This window comes from Aphelocoma coerulescens, chromosome 4, assembly GCF_041296385.1.
Source record: "Aphelocoma coerulescens isolate FSJ_1873_10779 chromosome 4, UR_Acoe_1.0, whole genome shotgun sequence".
NCBI lineage: Eukaryota > Metazoa > Chordata > Aves > Passeriformes > Corvidae > Aphelocoma > Aphelocoma coerulescens.
Genome location: NC_091017.1, coordinates 50,616,681 through 50,641,085, shown reverse-complemented (window position 1 = coordinate 50,641,085; position 24,405 = coordinate 50,616,681). Strand labels below are relative to the sequence as shown.

At 36.4% G+C, this 24,405-nt stretch overlaps 1 protein-coding gene across 5 annotated transcripts in view; it reads right to left on the bottom strand.

The window, feature by feature from the left end:
- Window positions 1-24,405, bottom strand: part of DLC1 (DLC1 Rho GTPase activating protein) — a 263,297-nt gene that overhangs the window by 183,024 nt on the left and 55,868 nt on the right. For 4 of the 5 annotated variants that reach the window (XM_069014032.1, XM_069014033.1, XM_069014035.1 and 1 more), the window contains 2 exons: window positions 19,521-20,688; window positions 17,065-17,091 (listed from right to left, as the gene is read on the bottom strand). In XM_069014032.1, coding sequence (XP_068870133.1) covers window positions 17,065-17,091; window positions 19,521-20,576 — 1,083 coding nt within the window. In that variant the 5' untranslated portion in view covers window positions 20,577-20,688. The remainder of the gene's footprint in view (window positions 1-17,064; window positions 17,092-19,520; window positions 20,689-24,405) is intronic. The other variant, XM_069014036.1, reaches the window with a different exon arrangement.

The window sequence follows — 24,405 nt, the reverse complement described above, 5'->3', positions numbered from 1 at the left end:
TAGGTGGATTGCAGTAAAGTGCACTTTTAATATTAAATATTTTAAGCAAAATTTTATGCTTATATATCCATGAATGTCAAATCCTGGATAATATTTTGCATTTATAATTATATTTGCATGGAAATGTCTGATCATTGTAACTTTTTCAGGTTCTTAACATGCACAAGCACATGCCATTTTAATTTTTAAACTCTTTTTAAAGCAAAACAAAAATGAAGTTTGCACATTTTTATTTCAGCTAAATTTTTCCAGGTGACTCATTCCCTTTGGAGCTATGCAATAGAGAACCTTGGATATATCACTGTCTGCTTCCATATACAGAAAAGAAGACATGATGCAGTAACACCAGCATGTCCCCAAAAGAAGTTATAAAGCCACCATAGAATGGAATATACACATTTGTTTAAAAATCTGCTCTAAATGGGAGCATTTATAGATTTTTAGCCTTATTTTCCTTCATGATAAAATAATTTTTTGTTGATAAAAAGCTGAAATGCCCCTCTTAATTTTAGACTCAATCCCTTGCTTTTCTGGATTAAAATCTGACCAATTTTACTATGATTTGCACTTCAGAAATATGAATAGTAGAAGACTCCCAGTGCAACACAGTGATTTTTGGTAATGGGATATTTCTTGAACAGATTTTTTTTCAAACATATATGTACGTATATTGCATACTCTGTACTTAAAAGTGCAAAAATAGCACTGCACATTTTTGTGAAAAAGAATATCTACTGGTTGAATCTTTGAAAATCGAGTAAGTCAGCTGAGCAATACTATTTCTATACCTATTATTCCTAGGTGTGTCCATAAGGTAAACAATAGCCATCATCTCTAGTAAATGTGGTGAGGAATTAAAGAAATGTATACATTCTTGACTGAAACTTTACTAACTTCTTTAAAAACAACACTTCTTTTCTGTATGATGAAACACTAAATTTACTGTCTTAAGACTTCCCTTATATTCCCCTATATAAACAACCATAGAGCTGTTATGGTTATTTACCCTTCACAAAGCTAGAAATAACTAGATGTTTGCTACACTTTTAAAAAACCTTTTTAGAAGTGAGGTTTCTTAATATTAAAAGAAATAAGCACTGTCACCATATTTTGTGACAAAAACATAAAACATCTTTAAAGGTCAGCATAGCTTTTGCATGAAATATGTCTGCAGAGAAAAAAAAAATTGTTTGAGAAGGGAGAATGAGACTTTCAGAATAGTTAACTACAGAACAGCTGGCACAGATTAGCCTATGTCCTCATACAATCAAAATGTTTCTATTAGAGAACTTGAGATAACCAGCTTGAGAGTGTTTAAGTACACTGCAGTATTTTTTTTTTATGAATTTAATCAAGCATTATCTCATGAGGTATGACTGCATTTTCCCAGTAGAATTGAAGAATTACCAACCCTACACTGTTATATGTATATATATGTATTTAATATCAGGTTATTTGGCTTGATATTTATCTGTGGTATTTGCCAACTTTTACTGACTTAACACATGACACGCCATGACAAAATCAGCTCAGGGCAAGAAAGAAAAGCATGAAAACTCTGGCTACTGATTCACTAGTGAGGCCAAAAGAGTGAAATTACAGTCTCAGAAACTCATAGCAGAAATACATGTCTGGAGAAAGGACCTGGCTCAGTGACCATCTGTAGTGAATTTCTAGTCACCGCCAGCTGGCCTCCCCAAGGAAGAACAGCACTGAGAACACTGCGGACTTCATGTGCATTCAAAGCATCTTATGGTGAGTGGTGCTGGACTGGTGATTGCTCAATTTGAACAATAGGACATTTGTAATCTAAAAGTATTTCTTCCTGTACAGAAACTTAATGTTGAAATGAATGTTACTATTATCAAACATGTTCTTCTGCATAGGGGGGAAAGAAAAAAGCCTATTTGTTATAGAATTTCCAATAAAGTATAAACTGCAGTTCCATCACTAATTTAGTTAAATCCTGCTCCCTCTGACTCATAACAATGTGAGACATAAATGACAATAAGGCTGCTTCACTAAGTCAGTGAGTTTATTAACATGAGCAAAATCCCATTTGGCTCTCCTTTGTTTAAAAAATGAGATAATAGATTTTATTATTAGGCTTAGGCAACTTGATGAATGTAGGTAAAATTTGAGGCCCTATGAAATAAGCCAGGTTTTGCTAGCAACAAAATTAGTATTTCACCAATCTGATTTGTGTCCTTCGGCTATGTGTGTCACCCAGGGCAAACAGGAGAAGCCTTTTCATTCTGACAGTTTATTTTTCTTGTGTCCAGGGTACAGTTGCTCTGCAGATGTTTATGCTTAAGAAGATAAATATCTCTAAATGCGCAATTAAGTTGAATTGTCATATTGATACACTTCAAAAGAGGCTGAGTATTTATATTACTCCTGAAAAGAAGAGAGACAAATAGAGAGCTGAAAGGAACAGTTGCTTACAGAGAATGACAGAAAATGGCATTGGAAAGTCCAGTTTCCTCAAGCTACTGTGTGAAGACCTCAGGGAGAGAGCAAGCACATGCAAATGAGTAAGGGCACACCTATAAGACATTTTACATGGAACTGCTTAATTCCATCTAAATCTGATTTTAAAGCACAGCTACTGTAAAAACAGGAGACTTTTCTTCACTGGGAACAAATAATGATGTTTAATACAGAATAGAAGGAAGTGCAACAAGCAGGAGCAATACTGCAGCTCTCAAAGATTTTAAGGCTTCTGGGGAACTTTCACCTATGTATCTTAGGTAGTTGCAAAGTTCTTATTACAACACTTTAGTGCATCTTTAATACAACTAAACTCACATTACACATGACAAGGCTATTAACTCCATTTTAAGGATGTGAAAATGACAGGCAAAATAAGTGTTTTCCCAAGGCTAAAGCAGAACTTGACCTAAGCAGCAGTGCTGAGTACCCCTCTGTTTTGAACCCTGTTTCTGTGATCCACCCCTGGAGTGGTAACATCTGAAAGTGTATTTAATGCTCTGGTTAGTGGGATAATAACTATGTTTGCAATGATTTTGTCTTCTGGGGATGTTTAATTGCTGGTTTTCATGTTTCAGGCTCAGTTCTGACAGTGTAATCTAAATGGGAAAAATGTAAATCAGAAGGCATTTTTCTATGTATTTATTGAATACATGCATTTTCTTGCTACATTTAATAAGTTTTGGGTTTTTTATGTTTTCCCTTGCTCTCTTTATCTCTAGAGATTTCTAAAGCAACTCTGTGTAGCTTTATGTTTATCAGATTTTTTTTCTCCTTTTCCTCTCTGAGACAGGAAGCTGAGGGTTTTGACCTCATCTGGCTCTTTCCCAGTGTCAGCAGGTGGTCTGTTCAAAAAGATTCCATGACACTGATCTCTTTCTGATTTATCAGATATCTAGGTCAATAAATAGGTCTCTACTGTTTTTTCCACAGCTGTAAAATAACCAGTGGAGTCCTCTGAGAGCTAATTATCAAATCTTTTGAGTTTTTCTTTCAAGGAACAAGTGTTCTCTTTCTGGTTAGTAAATTCCATTGCAGTGTCCTTTAGCACAGACTGCCTAATTGTAGGAGCTCTGGCTCACATGAAGCAGTTCATTTAAATAAAATGTTAAGATCATTCCTAACAAATTTTTCTGTGTCCTTTTATCAGTATATATTGTCACAGCCATGAAACCCTTTTACTGTTTATATAAAGATTGTAGAGCAATTGTCATACCCAATGAATCCACCAAGTGACAAAGAATACGATTCTTCTGTATGGCTTGGGTTGATGGGAAAAGTCAAGGTACTATAGTCGACAAAAAATGGTCCCCATTCCACATTTGTAATTTTTCTGTCTATATGCTCCTCGCCAGTACACGCAGTTTTTGTGCTGCTATGGCGAGTAGCCGTATCCTGTCCCGGGTGAGGTGGTTCATTTGACATTAGGTACAACCTATCTGAAATATCTCCATCACTACCTAGAAAGCATATTTTCTGACTCTCTGTGAAAGAAAGGAAATGTGGAAGGCTCCAGCAATTGCTAAGACAGCTCTCTTTAAATATCTGGCAAAAGTGGAAGTAATCAGAGCACTCCTAAAAGATCATATCATAGAATAATAGAATGGTTTGTTTTGGAAGGGACCTTAAGGATTACCTAGTTCCAACTCCTTTGCCATGGGCAGGGATAGCTTCCACTAGAACAGGCTGTTTAAAGCCACATCCAACAGACCTTGAACACCTCCAGGGATAGGGAGTCCACAGCCTCTCTGGGCAACCTGTTCCAGTACCTCATCACCCTTATGTTAAAGAATTTCTTCCTGATATCCAAACTAAACCTACCCTCTTTCAATTTAAATCCACTCCCCTTGTACTACCACTACATGTTCTTGTAAAATGTCCCTCTCCATCTTCCCTGCACATCCCCTTAAAGTACTGGAAGGATGATACAGGGTCTCCACAGTGCCTTCTCTTCTCCAGGCTGAACAACCCCAGCTCTCTCAGTTTGTGTTCCAGCCCTCTGAGAATTTTCTTGGCTTCCTCTGGGCATGCTCCAGTGGGTCCATGTCCTTCTTATGTTGGGGAGTACTGGGAGTATTTATGTTCCATTCAGAGCTGGATTCAGTACTCCAGGTGGACATCTCATGGGAGTGGAGTGGAGTGGAGCAGAGGGGGAGAATCTCCTTCTTTGGCCTTCTGGTTACACTTCTTTTGGTGCAGCCCAGGACACAGTTGGCTTTCTGGGTTGCAAGCACACATTGCTGGCTCATGTTCAGCTTCTTATCCACCAGCACTCCCAAGTCCTTCTCCTCAGGGCTGGTCTTGATCCATTCTCTGCCCAGCCTGTATTTGTGCTTGTGATTTCCCCGACCCAGGTTCAGGACCTAAGGCTACAAAAGGCCAGCCAACAGGCTTAAGCTTGCAAAAGATCTCCAGAACACCTCCAAACTATCTTTCTACTGTCTTTGATAGTTTCTGTAGCTGATATTACTTCAAAGGAGATACTCCTTTTATAAGTTACATATTTAATATTATTCTACTGACTATTGAAAATAGGCATAATAATAAAATAGACATTTTGCCGGAATGCTATGTTCTCAAAGTTTATTGAATATTGGAATTCAAGGAACTGCCAAGTCCTAACACCAGCTCTGCTTTTGACTGAGAATATGTAATTCCTCTGGTTTTATTTATTCATGTTTGCACTGATGTTGTTATCAGGAACTCTTCTCCCAGACTGCTAAATTTTGGTTATAGTCCCTAAAGAACAAATCAAAACCATTCAGGGTGTTTACTTGAGATTATGTGATAAATATTATATACTGTTTTTAACAACAAGCTTCTACAAAGATTACTTCTTGCAATTCTTATGCTGCCTTTTAAAACACAAATTATACACAGATGGAGATCATTTATACAGGACAGAATGAGCTAGAACAAATGAGTACTTATTTCCCTACAGAACATGTGAAGTGATATAATCACAAAACAACTGTTCCACATACTGCCAAAAAGGATCAAAAAAACTCTGCCACAAAATACATGTGCATTCAACATGGGGACTCACAGAGAAAGGTAAAATTTTATGCTATGGTCATGGTAGAAAAGACAAATCTTACTATTTGTCATGGAGTAATGGGAACCACTCAAGCAGAGAATGTACAACAGTGTTATCAAGTAGATGCCATAGATTCCTCTTGAGACAGAGCCTTCTCATACATTACTGGGTTAAGTCACAGTCCACATTTTCTCTGCCTGCTGAAACTGTGGCCTGGGTGTAAATCTCAGTTGATGTTAAATAAGAAAGAGCAATCCAAATTAGACAAATGGCCAAAATCCAAAATACCCACTATAAACTACACTATACTATTATGGAGTCCCACGCACAACAGTTTCTTCCCAGTCCATAGGGAATTATATTTCAAATTGAATCCAAGCACTGTATATCAATGAATGAAATGTTAGGCTTCACAATAACCAAATAAAGATTCCTAAAATACATTGTAGACAAACATTTCCTTTGCATTTTTCACTAACACAGCCCCACACAACACACTCCCAAATGCCTTGGGATGACCAGAGAGTACAGTGATTTCTAGCTGCTAAATTTCTCTTTTGTCTTGAAGAATCAGGGACAGTACCAGGAAGAAAACCATCCCTATTTTCAGCTCTCTTAACACTTGGTCTTTACTAATCCCACAAGCAATTTTTGGTGAAGAATGTGTTCCGAGGGGGAGCAAATCAGCTCTTTCTTTTTTAGTCTGCTTGTACATTTTCTACTCCCCTTGTACAGACAAACTTTGCCTTTGAGGCTCACAACTCTGTCCTTAACAAAGACTGAAGTTAACATCAATGGCAGTGGTGGGGGATATTATTTGCTTTACTATTGGGTCCTACTACCAAGGGCCTAGAGAAGGGAACCAGAGTTTCTTTCTACTACAGGCAGTAAGAGCAAAACAAAGCAAATTGTGTCAGAGACAAAAAAGAACCCCAGCAAAAACGAAACAACCCAAACCCTTAGTACAAAAGACAATCTTCTCTCTACTTCTATTTCAAACACACATTAAAACCATTTTAGGGCTTATAGTGTGTAATATCTATTTCTTCACTCCTCACTGAGTGAGTTTATGTTTACATAAGATTCCCTGTCTAGATTCCCAGTGGTACATAGCTTTGCTTTCAAAAAAGTTTTATATTGAAGTGGAAAAGGACACTGACTTGTAAAATGCTGGGAAATGCACATCAGGAGGATGCATTCATGGAGAGCTGAACAGCTGGCCAACAGAATGAACACATTACCACAGGACTACTGGGAATTAGTGAGAGAACTAGAAAGCACAAGTACAGGGGGAAAATATTCTGCACTATTTTACATTGGATCTGATGTACTTCAGAAAGATAAAGCAAAACCTATAAAAATCTCAAGAGACTTCCTAGTTTGTTTAAGGGCAAAATCTATATTCTGTAAATAGAAATCTATATTCTTCTAGCAGGGAATATTTATCAAATTCACCCAAAAGGAAACTGTGATGCACTGAACTATTTTAAAAATCTGTCTTCAGAAGATTTTTTTGTAGACATTGTTCTCGAAGTCATAACAATTATGTATCTTGCAACCAGTTTGTTTGAGGTGGAGGACAGAGGTGGACATTTTCGCATTGCAAGTGATGGGAATGTAAAATCCTATGACTGTGTCTTTGAGTTCATACTTCTTGCACTGCGCAGATATGAATCTGCTACCCTCCAAGGTCCATTTTTTTTCCTAATATCTGAAAAAAATTCTCTTATTATTGATAATTCTAAAATAAAATTTTTCTTTGTGAAGCAATGCATTAGGTCTATCAAATCAGAGAGCACACACTGAATCTCACCATCTGATATCATTCACCTCTCATGCTTTATATCATGTCACTCAGCAAAGTCCCTTCAAAAGAATGCTCCTGGCCCAAACTAAAACATGGCAGTGCATACGTACCTTAACCCACTAGCACAAATCTAACTAAAACCTTCTGTTCCCTGGGAACTGCAACTCACATTTTAAAGTTTGGATTGTTGAATAACATTCAGCTGAAGGCTGATAATATCAATTGTAATTCCTCATTTTGGGATTGTAGGTGATTTAGCAGCAGCAAGAAAGAATGTAGAAGGGCTTAAAACTTATACCCATTCATTTTCACAATTATACAATTTTGCTGAAACAACATCTTACCTTATCATATGCAGACAAATTGCAAGGTTATACAGACATCCAAAAATAGAATAACTTTAAAATACAGATCTGAATTGCCAGATTAAAGGACTCAGTAAGACTTTTAGTTAAAAAAACATCACATATCATAAAATTTTGCTAGTTCAAAGATTTGGAATTATGAAAGCAAAAACATCGTTGATAGGCCTATTTAGGATCAAGCCCCTTCAGTCAAATATCCTGAACACAGTGGCAGGTAAAAGTAGATAAGGCAGAACTGCCCTCCAATTATAATAAGAATGGCAGATAGGGTTTTTTCATTTTTACAGCAAATCAGACTTCTGAATTGAGAGGAAACTTTTTGACAACTGTCTTGCACACCAAGATTGCTAATCACACAAATATTATTTTGTTAAATGGGATCAAAAAATCCATCTAAGCATCAAATAAGAATCAGCCCCCATGGTTCTTGAGAATTCTCAATGTGCATAAAAACAAAAGTAAAATGTATCCACAGAATAGATGAAAGAAAGAAATCAGTGCAGAAGCAACAAGCAAAAGTTAAGCTTGTGTACTCTGACATCTGTTCCTGAACTCTTTTCTCTTTTTCTGTCTCCCAGGAATTGTTTGCTTGGGTTTCTGACCTGTGTATTCATATGAATACTCAGAAGTGGTATTCCGATTTACAGACAGGTTGCTTCATATTTTAAAGGTCTAAAGTTACTTCAAGAATCAGTGGGGACATTTTTGGTGGTGGGACCGTTTTTTTTAAACTTTTTTTTTCTCCCCCTGTAGTTGCAGAGCTGTGAAATTAAGGAAGTACATCTGTACTCAAAATGAATAAATTTCTCAAGTGACTGCTTTTTTTTATTTAAGTCAGTACTGTAGTATTAATTAAAAATGGAACTGTAATTACAAAACCCAATATATTTTCAGCTATTAGGTCTGTGAATTCCTCCTGACCCTCCCCAAAGTGACATGCTTTAGCAACAGTAAGGTGACATTATTAGAGGTCACAATCCAAACTCAGAGTTTGACAGATGGTCTATTAATTGAGCTACCCCTCTTTGGAGAGCAAAAAAATATCATAAGTTTTTACAACACTCCCTTAAAACAGAGGTTGCTGGAAACCATTGGGATGGAAAATCTGTTGCTATTTCAGTTGTGTATCTGGTAAGATGGAAAATTTTTCAAGTCTACACAGATGGTAAATAAATTTCTGCTACATGAGGCAGTTCCTGGAATAAAGAAATTTTCTCAAATAACAAGTGCCAATTTTTTTCAGCAAGACTTATTTTTAACTTTCCCAAGGACTTGTTGAGAGAGCTGGAGAAGTGTCCTTTCACCTTCAGAATCCTGGTCTAACTCCAGAAATAGCTTCTAATGTCATTCTCAGCACAGATGAGTTTTCTTTACACTCAAAAAGACATTTCAAAGCAAAGATCAAAGTGCCACAATAATATGTTGTTGCTGTAAACATTCCCTCTGAAGAGAGTGGCTAAAAAGTAAGAAATTTCTATTTCAACCCTAAGACAATCATCGGTGACCAACAGTGCTGACATTTAAGCTGTCGTTATTATGCTTCATGAGGCAATGCTGTTGACACAGGAGAGCTTGTCCTCCATGGACTAAGCATAATGGAAAGGACTGAGAGAGGGAGACCAGAATCAGGGAAAAAGTCACTGCAGACTCTACCCACTAAGGAAGCTGTGAAAAAAACACATAATAGTTAGGTTTGAGTACACATTTTAGGCAACTCTAGAAATGAATGCTGGACAAGAGGTCTAGGAACCACTATCACTACTACAGAACTAGCATTTGGGAGTGTTTGGGACCACTCTCCCCTCATACCAAAGTGGAGCAGAGTCATGCAAGTCGCTCACCCATTTCACCAAAAACTTCATATTCCCTTCCTAATCTCTTCATGTGACTGCACAGCTCTGCTTGTCTGCTGCCTTGAAATCAAACCCTGCAAAATGATGATACTTGCAAGGAATAAAATACACCTTATTCTCATATCACCAAGTAACCTTTCCCTTATGTGCACATAAGCTCCAAATGGCTAAAATTCTTAATATTGCACTCAGCATAGTAGATGAAGTAAGAAAAAAACCCCAAACAACAAATTTGTGAAAAGGCAAGGGTAGAGGTATCAATGTTCTTAACACCAGGGTGTTAAGAGATGACTAACTAGAAGACACTGGATGAAAAAGGATGTTTTTGTGTCTGACAGACAGTATGGATGACCTAGAGAAAAAAAAAAATTATGGACATTCTAATCTAAGGATACTGTTACTATTCCCAAGAGAGTAAAATTCAGGAATATATGTATTTCTTCTGAATCTGATTAAAGCTGGTTTCCCCACTGTCATAACTATTCATAGGCTTCAGTCTGCAAAAGCACAATCCATTGATTTAAAACATATCTTGCAACAGAAGCTACAATAAAATTAAAGCACACCATTTCTAAAAGCTTAATGATATGTTTGTGAAATGTGATAAATTATAAGTCCTGCAGAAGATTTACTCAAAAGAATATTAATCAAGGTACTAATATAGAATAACTTCTCTCCAAATTATCTTTGATACTAGTAATATTGAGAAAGAACTGGAAACAGAGTGGTCAACTAGGAGTCATTTTCAAGAGCTGAAAAATCTTTGTGCAATTAAGATTTGAGTTATCACTTCACATAGAAAATACTGATTTTCACCTCTTTATTTTCTAGTCTTATTTCACCTCTTAGACAGTGGAAAAATATAGGTCTTGAGAGACTATCTCTTCTCTTATTTACTCTATGGCAATTTTGCTTCCTATAAAAAGCCTGAACAGTACAGTGTTCATTTTCCACATCATCTTGTCATCATCTACCAAGTAGTAGAGAGTATTTGTAAAGAGGTGTGTTTAACATGCTGGAATAAATTCAGTAGATGTACTGAGGTGTCATATGCACATAGAATCACTACTAAATCTGTGTTAGATAAATACAGTTTGGCTTTTATCAGAAGAAAAGTGTTTTTCAGGGAATCTGGACGTAGGAAAGTAGTTTGATTTAGATTACCAAATTTTGGCTTGTGGCCATGTTTTTTCATTTTCAACGTAATAAAGGTGTCAGCTTTTAAAATATTTTGAAGCTAAAATTACTAAGCCATGAGCTTTAGCACTGCTGAATTTTTTCATGCTTTCATATCAAACAGCCATGAATCACATATCAATGATTAGTAGTACATGCAAACTATCTTTCTTTAAGAAGTTTGAGGATGCCATCCAAGAGATTAAAACACACCATGCAAGAATAGAATCAGCATTTTTTTGGATGGGTATATGAGATAATACTTTATCAAAACATTCAGGATATTCAAACAGAAACCATTGTTTAATTGGATCTGCTGTGTGAAAAAAAGGTTTAGGAAGGAAGCAATTTACAGAAAAAGATAAACTTCTGTTTAACATAAATACATATTGCATTTGCTATTCTAAGTCTTAGGTAAGATGAGACTGCAAAGACAGTACAAAACTTAAGATATGGAAGTTGCTGCTGTAATATGACACATTATTGAAGGACATCCTCATGTTACAGTGAGCCAAATTCTCATTAGCGTTGTGTGCATAAGCCAAGTTCTTATATTGCATTGTTGTAAAAGCCTTAGACATCAGCTGTGACAGAGTTATGAAGAGCAGTGAGGATCTGGTATACATTTGCCACACATTTACCTCAGCGCGCGCAGATGCTCACGCATGTATTGCTGCCTAGATTTTTTTTCTAAGGAGGCAGAATATATCTGTAAATTGGAATTCATAACCATTTTTGGCCATATCCTCTGGAGCTTGGAATAGTTTTTGGCAGCACAAGAAGTATTGTTTCATTTTGTTTAGCCATATTCAATAAACCCTGAGTATTATCTGTGGCATAAACCTCCTTGCCTTTACAAACCTCTTATGTCACCTTTGAGACAGAGCAGTAAAAGGAGATAAGCATGAGCAGCACATTTTTAGGTGTTTCAATGGTATCTACCATTGTGATGGGAAGCAAAAAAAAACCCCAACCAACCAAAATAAAACGCCACAGAAAAACCCCATGATAAACACTGCAGATGGCACCCACCTTGCTGCAGTTCACCTCACAAGGCTCTTCACTATTGCATGGGAATTGGTAAGATACCTGCAGACTAACCCACCACCAAACTTCTAGGGTCAAGTACTCCTTGATAGCAGTGGCAAAGACTACATTGTTGTAAAGCCTCAGCTCCCAGAGCTGGCCACGGTAGGCTGTTCTTCCCTGTCTCCTTCTTTGACACAGCACCACTAAAAAACCATTTGCTTTTAGCACAGGTCATGTCTGTAGTGGACAGCTGTGCTCAAAAAGCTACTCAGCTTCAAAGGCTCTTTAATAAAGGCAACAATGCTCTAATACTGACTTTTCTGATTACTGCTGTAAGTTCCATTTTTGGATGGAAGCTGTATCTCAGTGTGCCTCTTGGACCTCTCTGTTTTCACTTGAAGGTCAATTCAAAACGAACATTATGCTTGTGAAAGTGCCAGAGGAACAGCTCTAGGAATCAAAGTCCTTTTCAAATTTTTTTCTTTAACTGTGATATGGACAGTGATGTCATGTAATCCAGGGTGTTTTGTTCAAATGTCTTAACTTCAAATCCAGTTTGTTAAAGGTTTTACATACTGTTCATTCCTTCCAAGACCACTTCCTTCAAAAGTTTGATGTTAATTAAAAATCTGGTGTCATTTTAGCTAGTGGTCATTGGTCCATTTGACATGACCTACCACTGACAATTTATAGACTACAAAGAGTAAATAATTGGCCAGTAAGGGGTTTCATTTAAAAAAAAAAAAAAGAAAAACGTTTTAGAAATTTTCTTCCAATCAGTATTACAGAGCTGGACAAAATTAGAAATCTCTGAGTACACACTGCATGAAACTCTAGACTGGTCCCTAGAAGCATGTATATGATTTTGGTGAAGCAGTAGTGTGTGACTACGAGCTGCTTATAAATACAAATACTTTCATGACCATTTTAGGTAGCTCAGCTCCAAGCATAACTTGATGTGCAACAGCCTCTTGGTTTGCAGTCTAGACAACACTGTCAGCCTTGAAAATTTATTGCTGAACACTGTCACAAAAATGTGCCAAAGTGAAATTTGCATAAAGGTTATACTGTAATGGCCTGGCAATCATCCCATCCTGTTCTGAACTTGTTTTAAATATTTCTCACATTGTTTGAAATACATCATACTACAGTCCAAACATAAAGGAAGCCTGTGGGAAAGCATTCTTTAGCTTCATGGATGGAGATAATATTTATGATACATATTTTTGTGAGAGTAATAGAGAAAATTCGTGGTCATGTAACCACAATAATAGGAGTTCTTTATGACCATCACTTTCTACTAATTACCATAGATAATACACATAATTTAAAAAATGTAAATCCAACTGTTTCAGTCCATCTATATTTTTGAACCACATTTTCATTATTAAATGGTAAATTTAGAAAGCAAATTTTCAATACAGAAAAGAGAAACAAATATTCATGACAGCCAAGAAGATTTCATTTTTTTTCCAAAGAAATCATACTATTTGTTTTGCTTCACTTGCATCTCTTGCCAGATTCTTCCCAATGCCTTCAAAACCATGACCATTTAATAGCAATGTGCAAATGCAGCAAATTCCTTGTGGTGAAGCAACTGTGGATTTCAGTAATAGTTGTCCACTGTACTAACACTAAAGACTGTAGCTCTGAATTTTGGGTTGGAGTTAACCTTGCAAAAAGCTGTTGTGGTTTAAGATCTCTCATCAATTTTTGATGTAGTTCATATTCACATTATGAGTTTAGATAAAGAGATCCATGCTCTTCTCTAAAACCTTTAGAAAATTTGAGTATCTTTAAAAAACCTGTATAAAGTTTGAAAATTGCAAGAATTCAGAAATGGAACAAAAACAAATCCAAATTTCACACTCGATAAAATAGATTTCCACAGTTTGAAAGATCATCTTTAAAAAGAGGTTATCATATTTCCAATATTTTCATTTGCCATTGTCCTTTACAAGACTAAGAAAATAGAGGTTATCATATTTCCAATATTTTCATTTGCCATTGTCCTTTACAAGACTAAGAAAATAATTTTCTAGATGCCAAGATTATATTATTTATCTCTGTATATGAAAATGAAGCTACTCTGGCATAAGTGCAGATCTCAATTGTACAGGAAATATAGTTAGAGAACCATATGACTTGAAAGTAATTTTACTATGATAATATCTCTATAATAACTAGCTTCTGTAGTCTCTAAAGTTACAAATTATTATAACACCCAAGTTCAGCAAGGCATTTAAGTACACTTTAAGAACACAGTAGTTCCACTGACATCCATTAATTCTTTATTACTGTCTAGATTTAAGCATCTGGGAGTTGGTCTTCAATGACATAATGAAGACCAGAAGCCTTGGACTTCTACAACCATGAAACAACATTCATTACTCTCTACACTTTCAGGATTTCTAATGCTCATGATTTTAGAGGGCAGATTTCTTCCCTGGTTGTTGGATTTCACCACTAGAATATTTGCAAGATGACTATCCTTCAAAATAATGGGAAAACAAACTGTGAGAAATAACTGCATTTATTTATCATATTTTGCAAAGGAATAATTAAATAATTGGAAAGTCACCAACTTTTAAAGCTGTCACCTTCCTCTGACTGACACATTTGTAGACTGCATCTCAGAAGAAGGTAAATTTAATGCCATGTTACCAAATCAGAATACAACAAAATGCATATTGCCATTTCAAATTAAGATTTCCTGCACATTCATATTGTTTTTTATTAGTGCTTTTATTTTCTATGCTTTTTTCTGTGTTGACCTGTCCAAGTTATAGTTGCTGTGCAACCCTAACAAGCCCACATCCGATAACTTATGTAGCAATAGTTCAGAAAGGAGCCCTATGAAACCAGCTTCTATAAAATGGGAATAACAAAACCACTGTAAGAGTCTTTAAAGCTAAATTTTTAAAAATTATGTAAAAAAGAATGAATCTTAAATTATCACAATTCAAAAAAGACAAAATTGAGGTAAAGAGAGATTAAGACTTCATAAAGACATACTGGTGACAGGGCTGGAAATTCTGGTATACCAACAGCAATAAAGTAAAAAAATCTACACGGTTTGATATTATTATTCACAACAAGCTCATATTATTTTTAAGTGCTCAGTTTAAAAGGAGCATGCAATGTGAATGGAAGAGATGGCACAGAAAGAGTTGCAAAGAAACAATTTCAGTAAAACAGGTACCTCTTATGTTTTTTTTGTGAAGCTTTCCTACTACCTCTCCAGGTACCATAGTATGAGCCAGCAAGCAAACCTCTGTAAGTTTCCTGTGAAATTAACTTACATGGTGATACAAATGGAAGCTCCTGGAAGAGCCTAACTTTCTAACTTGCCCTAAAAATCATAGTCGTAGCGTTCTTAAACAAAATTTAATTCTGATCGCAATGGACGAGAGTCAGCCTCCACGTCATGGACATGCATAATACTCAAAAAGCAAATATGGATGGAAAGTCTGAATTCAAGTAAGCAATTTTTTTGCTTTCTCACATTATTATAATTATAATTGTTGAAATAAGGAAATAAAATTTATTGCAACAGTACAGGAAATGTAAAACCATGCTTTGAAAACTCACAGCTTTCCTGTGGGGAAAAGGCACTGTACCAAAGACCTATGTCACCCCAGGTAACCTTCTATCCATGTTTCTTTTGACATTTACTGCCAGACTTGTGATAATCTTATTCTTAAATTAATTTTCAATTTATTGACACTGGCAGCAGCTGTTATGCTGACATTAGCTGTGTCCTTAAGCATCCTTTGCAAATCACACAATATTTGATCTAGAAATCTGGATTAAAGCAGTAGCAATAATAATGAGCATTAGGAATAGCCCTGACTGTTATATTCTTTGGCCTTGCAGGAATGACTGTGAGATAACATCAACTATTTGAAACTGGAAAGCTTCTAAGCAGACCACCATGAGGAATTACATTGTCCTGCAGGAGAGAGATGAACAGTCACAGTTGTATCTGTAGCTGTTTTCTTCCCATTTATATTGAATGATCTCTAGGAATAAAATCTAAGAGGAATGAATGGTGGAAGAACAATGAAATATACAGAACAAGCCAAAATTTCTTTCGTAAGTGGAGTTTGTTGATGTTTCACTTTTTTTTAAGCTTCATGGATTTTTACTCAAACTATTTAGAGCCACACTCTACAATGTTGACTTTCTGCTTCTTTACTGATTCATCATTTAAAAAAGCTGTCTGAGCCTTGTTTTAAAAATTGCATTTACAAAATGCTGATTATCATTGGTTACAACAGCACACAGCTGTGATTGCTTTTGGGAAGTGAGTGGGGAGAACTTACTGCAAAACTATATTCCTCAACCCACCTTTTTATGCTGGTGCTGAATAAAGTATTTCTTTTTGTGTTGAACAAGAACTGAAATTAATTTATTAGAGTTCTGCTGCATTTGTGCACCTTCTCAATATGCCCCAGCAAGGATTTTCCTGTCTTTACCTAAGCTTGATGAGATGAGCAGCTTGGAGAAAATATAAAATGGAACACACACAAAAATTTGACTGACTCTGTATAAGATAATGGCCATTTTCTTCCATTTAAAAATCAATGCATAATAACTAAATAGTCTCCTTTAGTTGGTTTTCTCTCCATAGTTGTTGCTCTTCTAGTTTTGTATAATACTGTTCGTTAAAAGCTCTGTTGCTTTATATATATGAACAAACATGTGAGCTGCTTTTATACCCCAAGCATTACAGTTTGCTCTTTAGTTCCAAAGATTATTCCATATACAATTCTCAAGTGAAGTGACCATCTTAAAATCTAAATTTATTTAACCCAGGAAAGCATACAGAAGGGTCTAGTTGGCGTATCCACATATAGTTAATCCACTTATGTTTCTACTACTCTGAACCATTAATAACCATAAACTTCATGTTGTGGATGTACTGAATTGATTACCAATCAACACAAAAACAGGAAATCTTGATTATTGTGTATTTTTCAATTAGACCTAATATCATTAACTTCTCACAATTAAATTCAGGTCCTTCCTATTTCCGGGCCTTAGGAAGTCTTTCTGAGAAAGCAAAGGAAAAGAGGGTGCTGTTCATCCACCATTTGAACCCTTGTGACTTGAGGGAGCAAAGAATGCTGCAACCACTGCGCGTGTTTGCAAAAAGCATCTTCACTGTCAGTACATCCATCATGACTAAAGCAATTTACTGCAATGGAGGTAGTGGTGGTCAAAGATGCTAAACTTTAAGCCTTTAAGCCCTCAAACCTGCATCCGGCTGCAGAGCAAGCATATCACATCTGCACTGCCTCTCACCTCAGCTCCAGTTTGAAGACAGCCGATCTAGAGATAAGAGGGAAGGTCATGCTCTATTGCCACAACTAAAAACAGTTTAAAATATGTTAACAAGGAACAGATTTGCAAAAGAATTTAGTATCAGCAAGAGTAGAATGGTGTCTACTCAAAGGTCCTAAGTTTTAACTGTCATGAAAGTGCCTGAAGATTAGCACCTTTCTACGATCACCCAAGGTTCTACCTCAAGATTTGGGTCCCCAAACACCTTTAGCAATTCATCTCCATGTGCCTTTTCCCATATTCTGAGCTTTATGGGCACATGATTATGTGCAATTAGAATTGACACTGAGCATTAATCAGACAGTGGTGTGTTTTAGGCCTTAACTGCACTGTTTGAACTGCTGACCTTGAGAGAAAAGGTTTTATATACCATTCCCAATCCCTTAAGTCTTCCTGTCACTGCAAAGCAAATACTTGGCTTTTATGGATGGATTCAGTTTCAAGTCTGCAGTTTTTCTAATGTTTTCTTAAAATTACAAAAGTGGCTTTCAGGAGAAGTTTGTAAACATAGGCACATTTTTCATTGCACACTATTGCCAACACAGACAGGCTTTTGTAAAATAGTGCATGGTTAGATATAAGTGCTAAAATCCCTTATGCAGGAATGTTGTTTGTAGAAGTGTCCTGTAAGCTTAGAGATAAACAATACCACAAATAATAGCAGATCATATCTTTCCCCTTTTGCCATTCATGTTACAGTGGTTGGCAAAGATTTCCTTAACCAAAGCAGAATGAGGTCTCCTTCAGGTTTACAGACTACAACCCCTTTTAAATTACATGCAACTTTGCAGTTGCTGCAGCCATGTAATGCTCAAGCTTCCTTGGAAAAACTTCTTGTTTTGCTCCTTTTTATACTCATTTCCTTTCTTAGTTTTTCTCACCATTAGTCTCAGTGGAATTTTTATAGTCTGTCTTTTAAAATATTTAATGGCGCAAATGCAAATCATACATACATTCTCAAATATTATTCCCATGAGTGTACTTTTAAAAGATGAGTATGTGACCTCAAAACAAGATCCAAGGAGATACATGGAAACTAGCACCAAATCAAAGCTATAAAAAAAATATAGCTTTTTTCATCTTGATAATAATATGAAATGTACATATCAATAACAATAACTATACTTAAAAAAAGAAAATTTGATGCCAAAGTAAAGCATCTGAGAAATGGTTATAATAGCCAATAGTTTTCAACTATGATGTCCATTTGGTTAATTTTCTTTTTTTAAACTTGAACCATTTATATTAGCATTTCTGGTACTGGTGGTCATGTTTTTGTTTCTTTGTTGTAACTCTGAGATATTCTTACTGCAAGATAGTTGAAAGGTTACTGCATTAACTCTGACTGCATGAACTACCAAAGGAAGACTGGCTTTGAGGGCCTCTGAAACCTTTGGCAAAAGTTGCTTACAGCTTCTAACCATGTTAATCTAGTGTTACTATTACCAAAGGGTCTACACAAGAAAGCAATGGCCAGTAGCTCAGGATGATGTGTGGGCATAGAGTACTTCAGATATGTGGATTTGTGCTTTAGTGAAACAGCGACTGAGGCACTGTAGCTGACAGATGAAACCCACACAATTAAAAGAAACCAGATGTATAAAAAAAAAAAACCCAGACAAAAGAAGCTGGATGATGTCAAATAAAAAAAAGGCAGAGAGAAGTAAACAATTACAAATTGGTTATTAGCTAGAATAAGCAGCATAGCTGGGAAAGCCAGACTTTAAGATGAATTCCATAGTGCCACAATCAGCATATCTCCTTCCATTAAAGCCAGTGGGAGTTTTCTTGCCAAGGAATCTCTCCATTAAAATTTTGTAATGATACCCTTCCTTACTTGGTGAAGACATTGAAACTCTGGTTGCTTTAAAATTACAAAATATTGTTTCAGACTCAGCAATACTTGTTTTTGCAAGAACATATGCTCATGGGGCTGAGCGAAAAACCAAAGAACTACTGCAAAATAGTTTCACTCCTTTTTTTCTATTTAAAAATCTTGTTGCACTTTTTTCCTTGTACTCCCTTTTTCAATAAGGCTTCCAAACCCCTGGACAAAACCTGTTTTCCTAAGAGGAAATAGATAATGATAACAGCAGAAAACAAAAAAACCCCAAACCCATAGAACACATGTACTCATTTATACTTGAACAGCATATATGAAATATATAAACCAATATATATAAAGTGAATGTAAGGTACCATCCAAATTCATAGCTCAGCCATTGTCAGACCTTAAAAAAAGCTTCTAAAATTCAGTTGTAGTATAGTCATATGTGTCTTGAAAATGTTTGAACCTGATAAATCAAGTTCAAAAAACAACTCCCTTTTCTCTCCAGTGAATTAGGCACAGTATCACCATCATCAGAAATTGGGGGAAAATATTTGAAAAAAATCTCTGCAGTCTACAAACATCCTACCTTTCTTTTGCGCAGTTTCACTTCATTGTCTGAATGTTCGTGTGTGGTCAAATGATTCCTTACATGTAAACACTGAATGTCTTCTGCTGAACTGACATTTGAAAGGCATTTGTTTTCAGAGGCCGCTTGAGGTTCTGTGAAACCACTTTCATCCAGACCATTTTCCACTGCCAGGATGCAAGAGCAAGGAGAAGATTGCATAAGGCAGTTGCTGGGTTCCACTGCTGTACAGAGCTGTCCATCACTACTGGTGTATGATTCAGAAGAAATCCCACTCTCTACCACATTGCACTCAGACTTTCCAAGGCCGTCTTTGAAAGCATCAGATTTCCGGCGCTGTTGTGCAATTACAGCAGTATGAAGCAGCTGCTTCCCAGACATAATAACTTCTTTCACATTTGGAGAATTGATACAATTTTCTTTCTCTACATCTACTATTTCATTTAAGACTTCATAATTACAAAGCTCCAGGCTTTGGCCAACACTGCCACAAACATCTTCTTTTTTCATCTGCTCTTTAGGAACTGTGTCACATCCAGGTTCCTCACTTATATCTCCACTTATTCCAGATGATTCAGCTGCTTTGTTACCGTCTGTTATTGGTACCATCTTTTTTAAGGAGCCTGCTCCATTTAAGCTGTGCCCGTCATCTGTGGGTTCATTTCCTACAGCAGTGATGTGGTAATTAACACTATCCAGGTTGAGTGCAGAATAGTCATCATCATCATCAGACCCATGGACTAGAGTTTCTGTGCTGGCCTCCAGAAAATGTTCCTCGTCCTCATGGTTATCATTTTCATCCACCTCCTTTGAAACATTTCCTAGCTGCTTTTCAGGGAAGCCAGTTACCTCTCCACTATAGCAGCACTCTGGAAATGAAGCACGTTTTTCTTTCCGGTCCACGCTCAAAACCTCATCTTTTTCCATGCTTGTCTGCAAGTTATCAGCTACAAGTCCGTGACGACATGCTGTATTATACTCCACAGACTCTGAAGCCAATCCCATCCACTGGGTCACATGCTCTTCCCAGCTTTTCTTTCTGATTGCTAGAGACATGTCATAACAGTTCAGCAGCAGACTCCAATGTACCTTCCACAGAGGACCAGAGGAGATGTCATGGCTGCTGTGCACTGCTCCAGAGGGAAAGAGGGTTTCATCATTTTAACATCTGCAAGAAATAAAAAAAGACTGTGTTATTGAATCAACTCCAAATAAAAAAAAGAAAGGGAAGGAACAGTTTAAACAAAAGTGTAAAACAAGATAAGACTGTGGGACCAGAAGGACAGGAATTTAAAAGACTGTTTTGTTTAAAGTTTTAATACTTTTCATACAAAATTTGACGGCACTCATAATTCAGTATAACATTTTTTTCTGATTGCTTTCCAATATCGAGTAAACAAAAATGGTATAAACAGGCATATGGACAAGCAAGTAGCTCCAGAGCCAAAATTTTACAACACGCTTCTCTTAACTGTGTCTCTCATAAGATAATAATTTCAATGGGTATAAATGACATTATATCCTATAGTTGCTTTGCACACAAAGTTACTTTATTTCTTCCTAATCCACAGATACCTGTGGAGTTCAGAATTCTATTTCCCAAAGAGGTAGAGCACAAATTGAGGGTTTTTCGAAATTTACCAAATATATAAACTACTTGTCTTCTGAGTATCTTTGGCCCATTCAGTGGCTCTTGTTTTTATTGTTGCTATTCATTCTCTTCAGGCCAAGTTGTAATTACGAGTGTTGCATGAAACTGCAGAGTAAATCAGTTGTTGTATAGTAACAAAAAAATTAAATCACAGAATCATAGGTAAGCTTGGTTTTGAAGGGGCCTTTAAAGGTCACATAGTCCTATCCCCTAAAATACAACAGTAGGAAAACTAATTTAAGCTTTTTTTGTATTTCCTCATTCAAATATATTACAAAATCTGAACCCTGCCATACATTCCTCTTGCTGAATATATTCATGGTCTTCTAGTTTAAAGAATGGTGAAAACTCTTATTTAGGACAGGGCTCTCCAGAAGGGTAGCTTGTGAGCCAGCATGGTTGGCTATAGATTTGCTGCTCACCTGGCGTGCCTGGCTCTGCCAGAGGCCACTGTCCCTACTTGGGTTTCTATGTGGGGAATTTTCACTGACTGCTGCATTAAGCATTCTGGATGATGGCATTTGAAATACATTAATCTTGTGTCATTGCATGTGTATATCAGCACAAAGAAAATTTCTCCTATTAATTTATGAATTATAAAACAAAATTAAGAAGTTCATTGTCAAGGAAGAAAACAAGACTTCTGGTTCATAAAATGCTGGAAGTTCAAGGAGCAGACACTTCTACTTTTCACTCCCTACATAAGAACTGTCAGCACTTAGCATGGATCTGGTTATTGATTTCAGCAATAAAGAAGATTAAGTAGTGAGTTTGTTCTGGGTCATTTCAGTCCACTAAGGCAAATTCTTATTGCCCACCAGGCCACAAAGCTGCCTTGACAAATCACATGCCTGAAGGTATAAAAGTATTCATCTTGAAAGAAATGCAGAATTACGCCTGGGCAACTGAACGTCCATAAATTATGTCTTGACAAACTGACTTTCAGGATAGACTTGTACACGGTCCTGGATCTTTACCCTTCTTTTAGGAATGGCAAGCTTCATTTGACAATCACATTTTCCACCTCTGTGGAGACTCTGCTTAAAAAGAACATATATTCATAGAGTATATGAAATTCCATGCACAAGTCATTAGTGTGTGGGAGGCTGAGCAAAATGGAAAATAACACACAGAGCCAGGCCAAAAAAAATTATCTGCTTTCAGAGGCAAAATTTAGTAGTAAAAAGTTAATACAATTTTTTAATTCTTTCTTCTTTCTTGGTTGAATATGAGATGAACCCTAAATACCAAAATTTAAAGTAAAATTATTGTATAAATTTGCAGCACATTCTTATTTTGATTTAATTTTATTTCTAAGTGTGTGTGGTCCAAAATTACCAGAGCGAAAAATCAGTAATGACAATATTTTTAAGTTCTGCTGAACCTTTTCCTGATGGATACTAAAGCTCTTCAAATCAATTAAATCTTCAAATCAATCAAAAAAACACCATCATGTTTCGTTTTGATCTTTGAAAAGAGGCATGTTTACTAGAAGAGGCTTAATGATTTTTACTGTCCTCCATGAGCAATGTTTGGAGTTGTATCTGGGTGCAACTCTTTTGCAGCTTCCCTCTCTCCCCCTACTAGAGAGAAAAGAGCTACTTTAGAGAAAATGAAACATGGCTGCTACAGCCATATAGAGAAATTTCTTACAAAAATCAAAAAAGATACTAGAAATGTTAAGGGTAAAAAGCTAAAAAATGCAACTTTCTAATGACCCATGCATCCACCTACCTAATATTTAGGCTGCTCTTAATGCGCAGAAGGCAGGCTTTCATGTGAGTGATGGGTGTGTGTTAATCTTGCTGCTGCTAAATGGAGTTACAGAAAGGGGAGAACAGATCTGTCACTGGTTTTCATTTTTTGGATGTGGTGAGTTATATTTCATGGGGGATGAAAAACAAATAAATTTTTCTTTAGGAACCTTTCTGTTTTACTTGCATTATCACTAGTTTTGGCTGCCTTATAGACTGCAGAAAAAATATTAAACAGCTGAACATAAAATACTTTGCTTGAAATTCAAGACAAATAAATATATGGCACGGGCACTTTTATTGTTCTCTAACAAATGAGTGTATGCTAGCACTAAATATGAAAATCTACTGCACATATGCCACGTCCCCAGGCAGCTTCATCAGCCGTTCCTGAAATCCCCTCATTCCCATCGTGCACAAAGGAGCTCAGAGTTTGGTGACAGCATACTTTTCTTCTGCTTCCTCTCCACTCATCAAAGACTGTGTTGAACAATTCAGCTTAAAAATTATTTTCCTGCTCTAATTGCTTGATGCTTGTGGGCTGACAAGAAACTTTCCTTCTTTGCTACCTCTTTATTGAGGACAACCTATTTCCTTTCACTCACATGCAAGCACGTAAGCTGTGCCTTGGAGGATTCACTGCTCCAGACCTCTGAAAGAGATTCTCTGCCAGAGAACAAAATGCACCACCACTTTGCAGAAAAAAGTGTTCCTGCCTTGATCACTGCTTTTTTGCTATTGCTACTCACCTTTTTCTTGACATGCAGCATGTTTTATCCTCTGAGATATGCCCCTCTCAAGTCCATTTGTACTTTTGCCCAAGGGAAGAAGCATCCCCCTTTCCCACTTTCTATTCTTGCCATGCTGCAACTAGAAACTTTTATATCTGATTTCTACAGAATGCTAAGACAGTCAGATGAACCATTATCGATCTGTTGAAATGCTTTGCAGAGTGAAAAGACCTTTTCTTCTGATCAAAACATCTATCAATATGATACTGGCCATCCAGCTGTTGCTGTAATTCAGACATATTTTACTTTACTTTTCAATAGCACTAAGTTTGGTACTGATTAGTACTATTGACTTTCTGAAGAATAAAAGTTTGAAACAAAAATACAAAGGATAAAACTTCTTCTGGGCAAAATTTCTGCATCCTGCGTTTGAATTAAGGAATACTGGCAACATTGACCCAATAGGCAATACTTGACCTACAGAAAATGAAACGGAGCAGTGGGTTCTCACACTGAAGCAGAAACCTATTCAAGAGCGCTCTATGATGCTTCACATTGTTTACAAAACTAGATGTCATTTTAGATGGATTTTGTAATAATTTACTGCCTATCTTCTTTCGCTGTAAAATATAATGTTAATGAAAAGTAAGGTAAACCTTTATGTTAGTTTATTTTGGAAACTTTGGGTCTAGTCTCAGAGAAATGAGTTACTTTACAACTGATAAAGCATAAAATGATATGAACTGGTA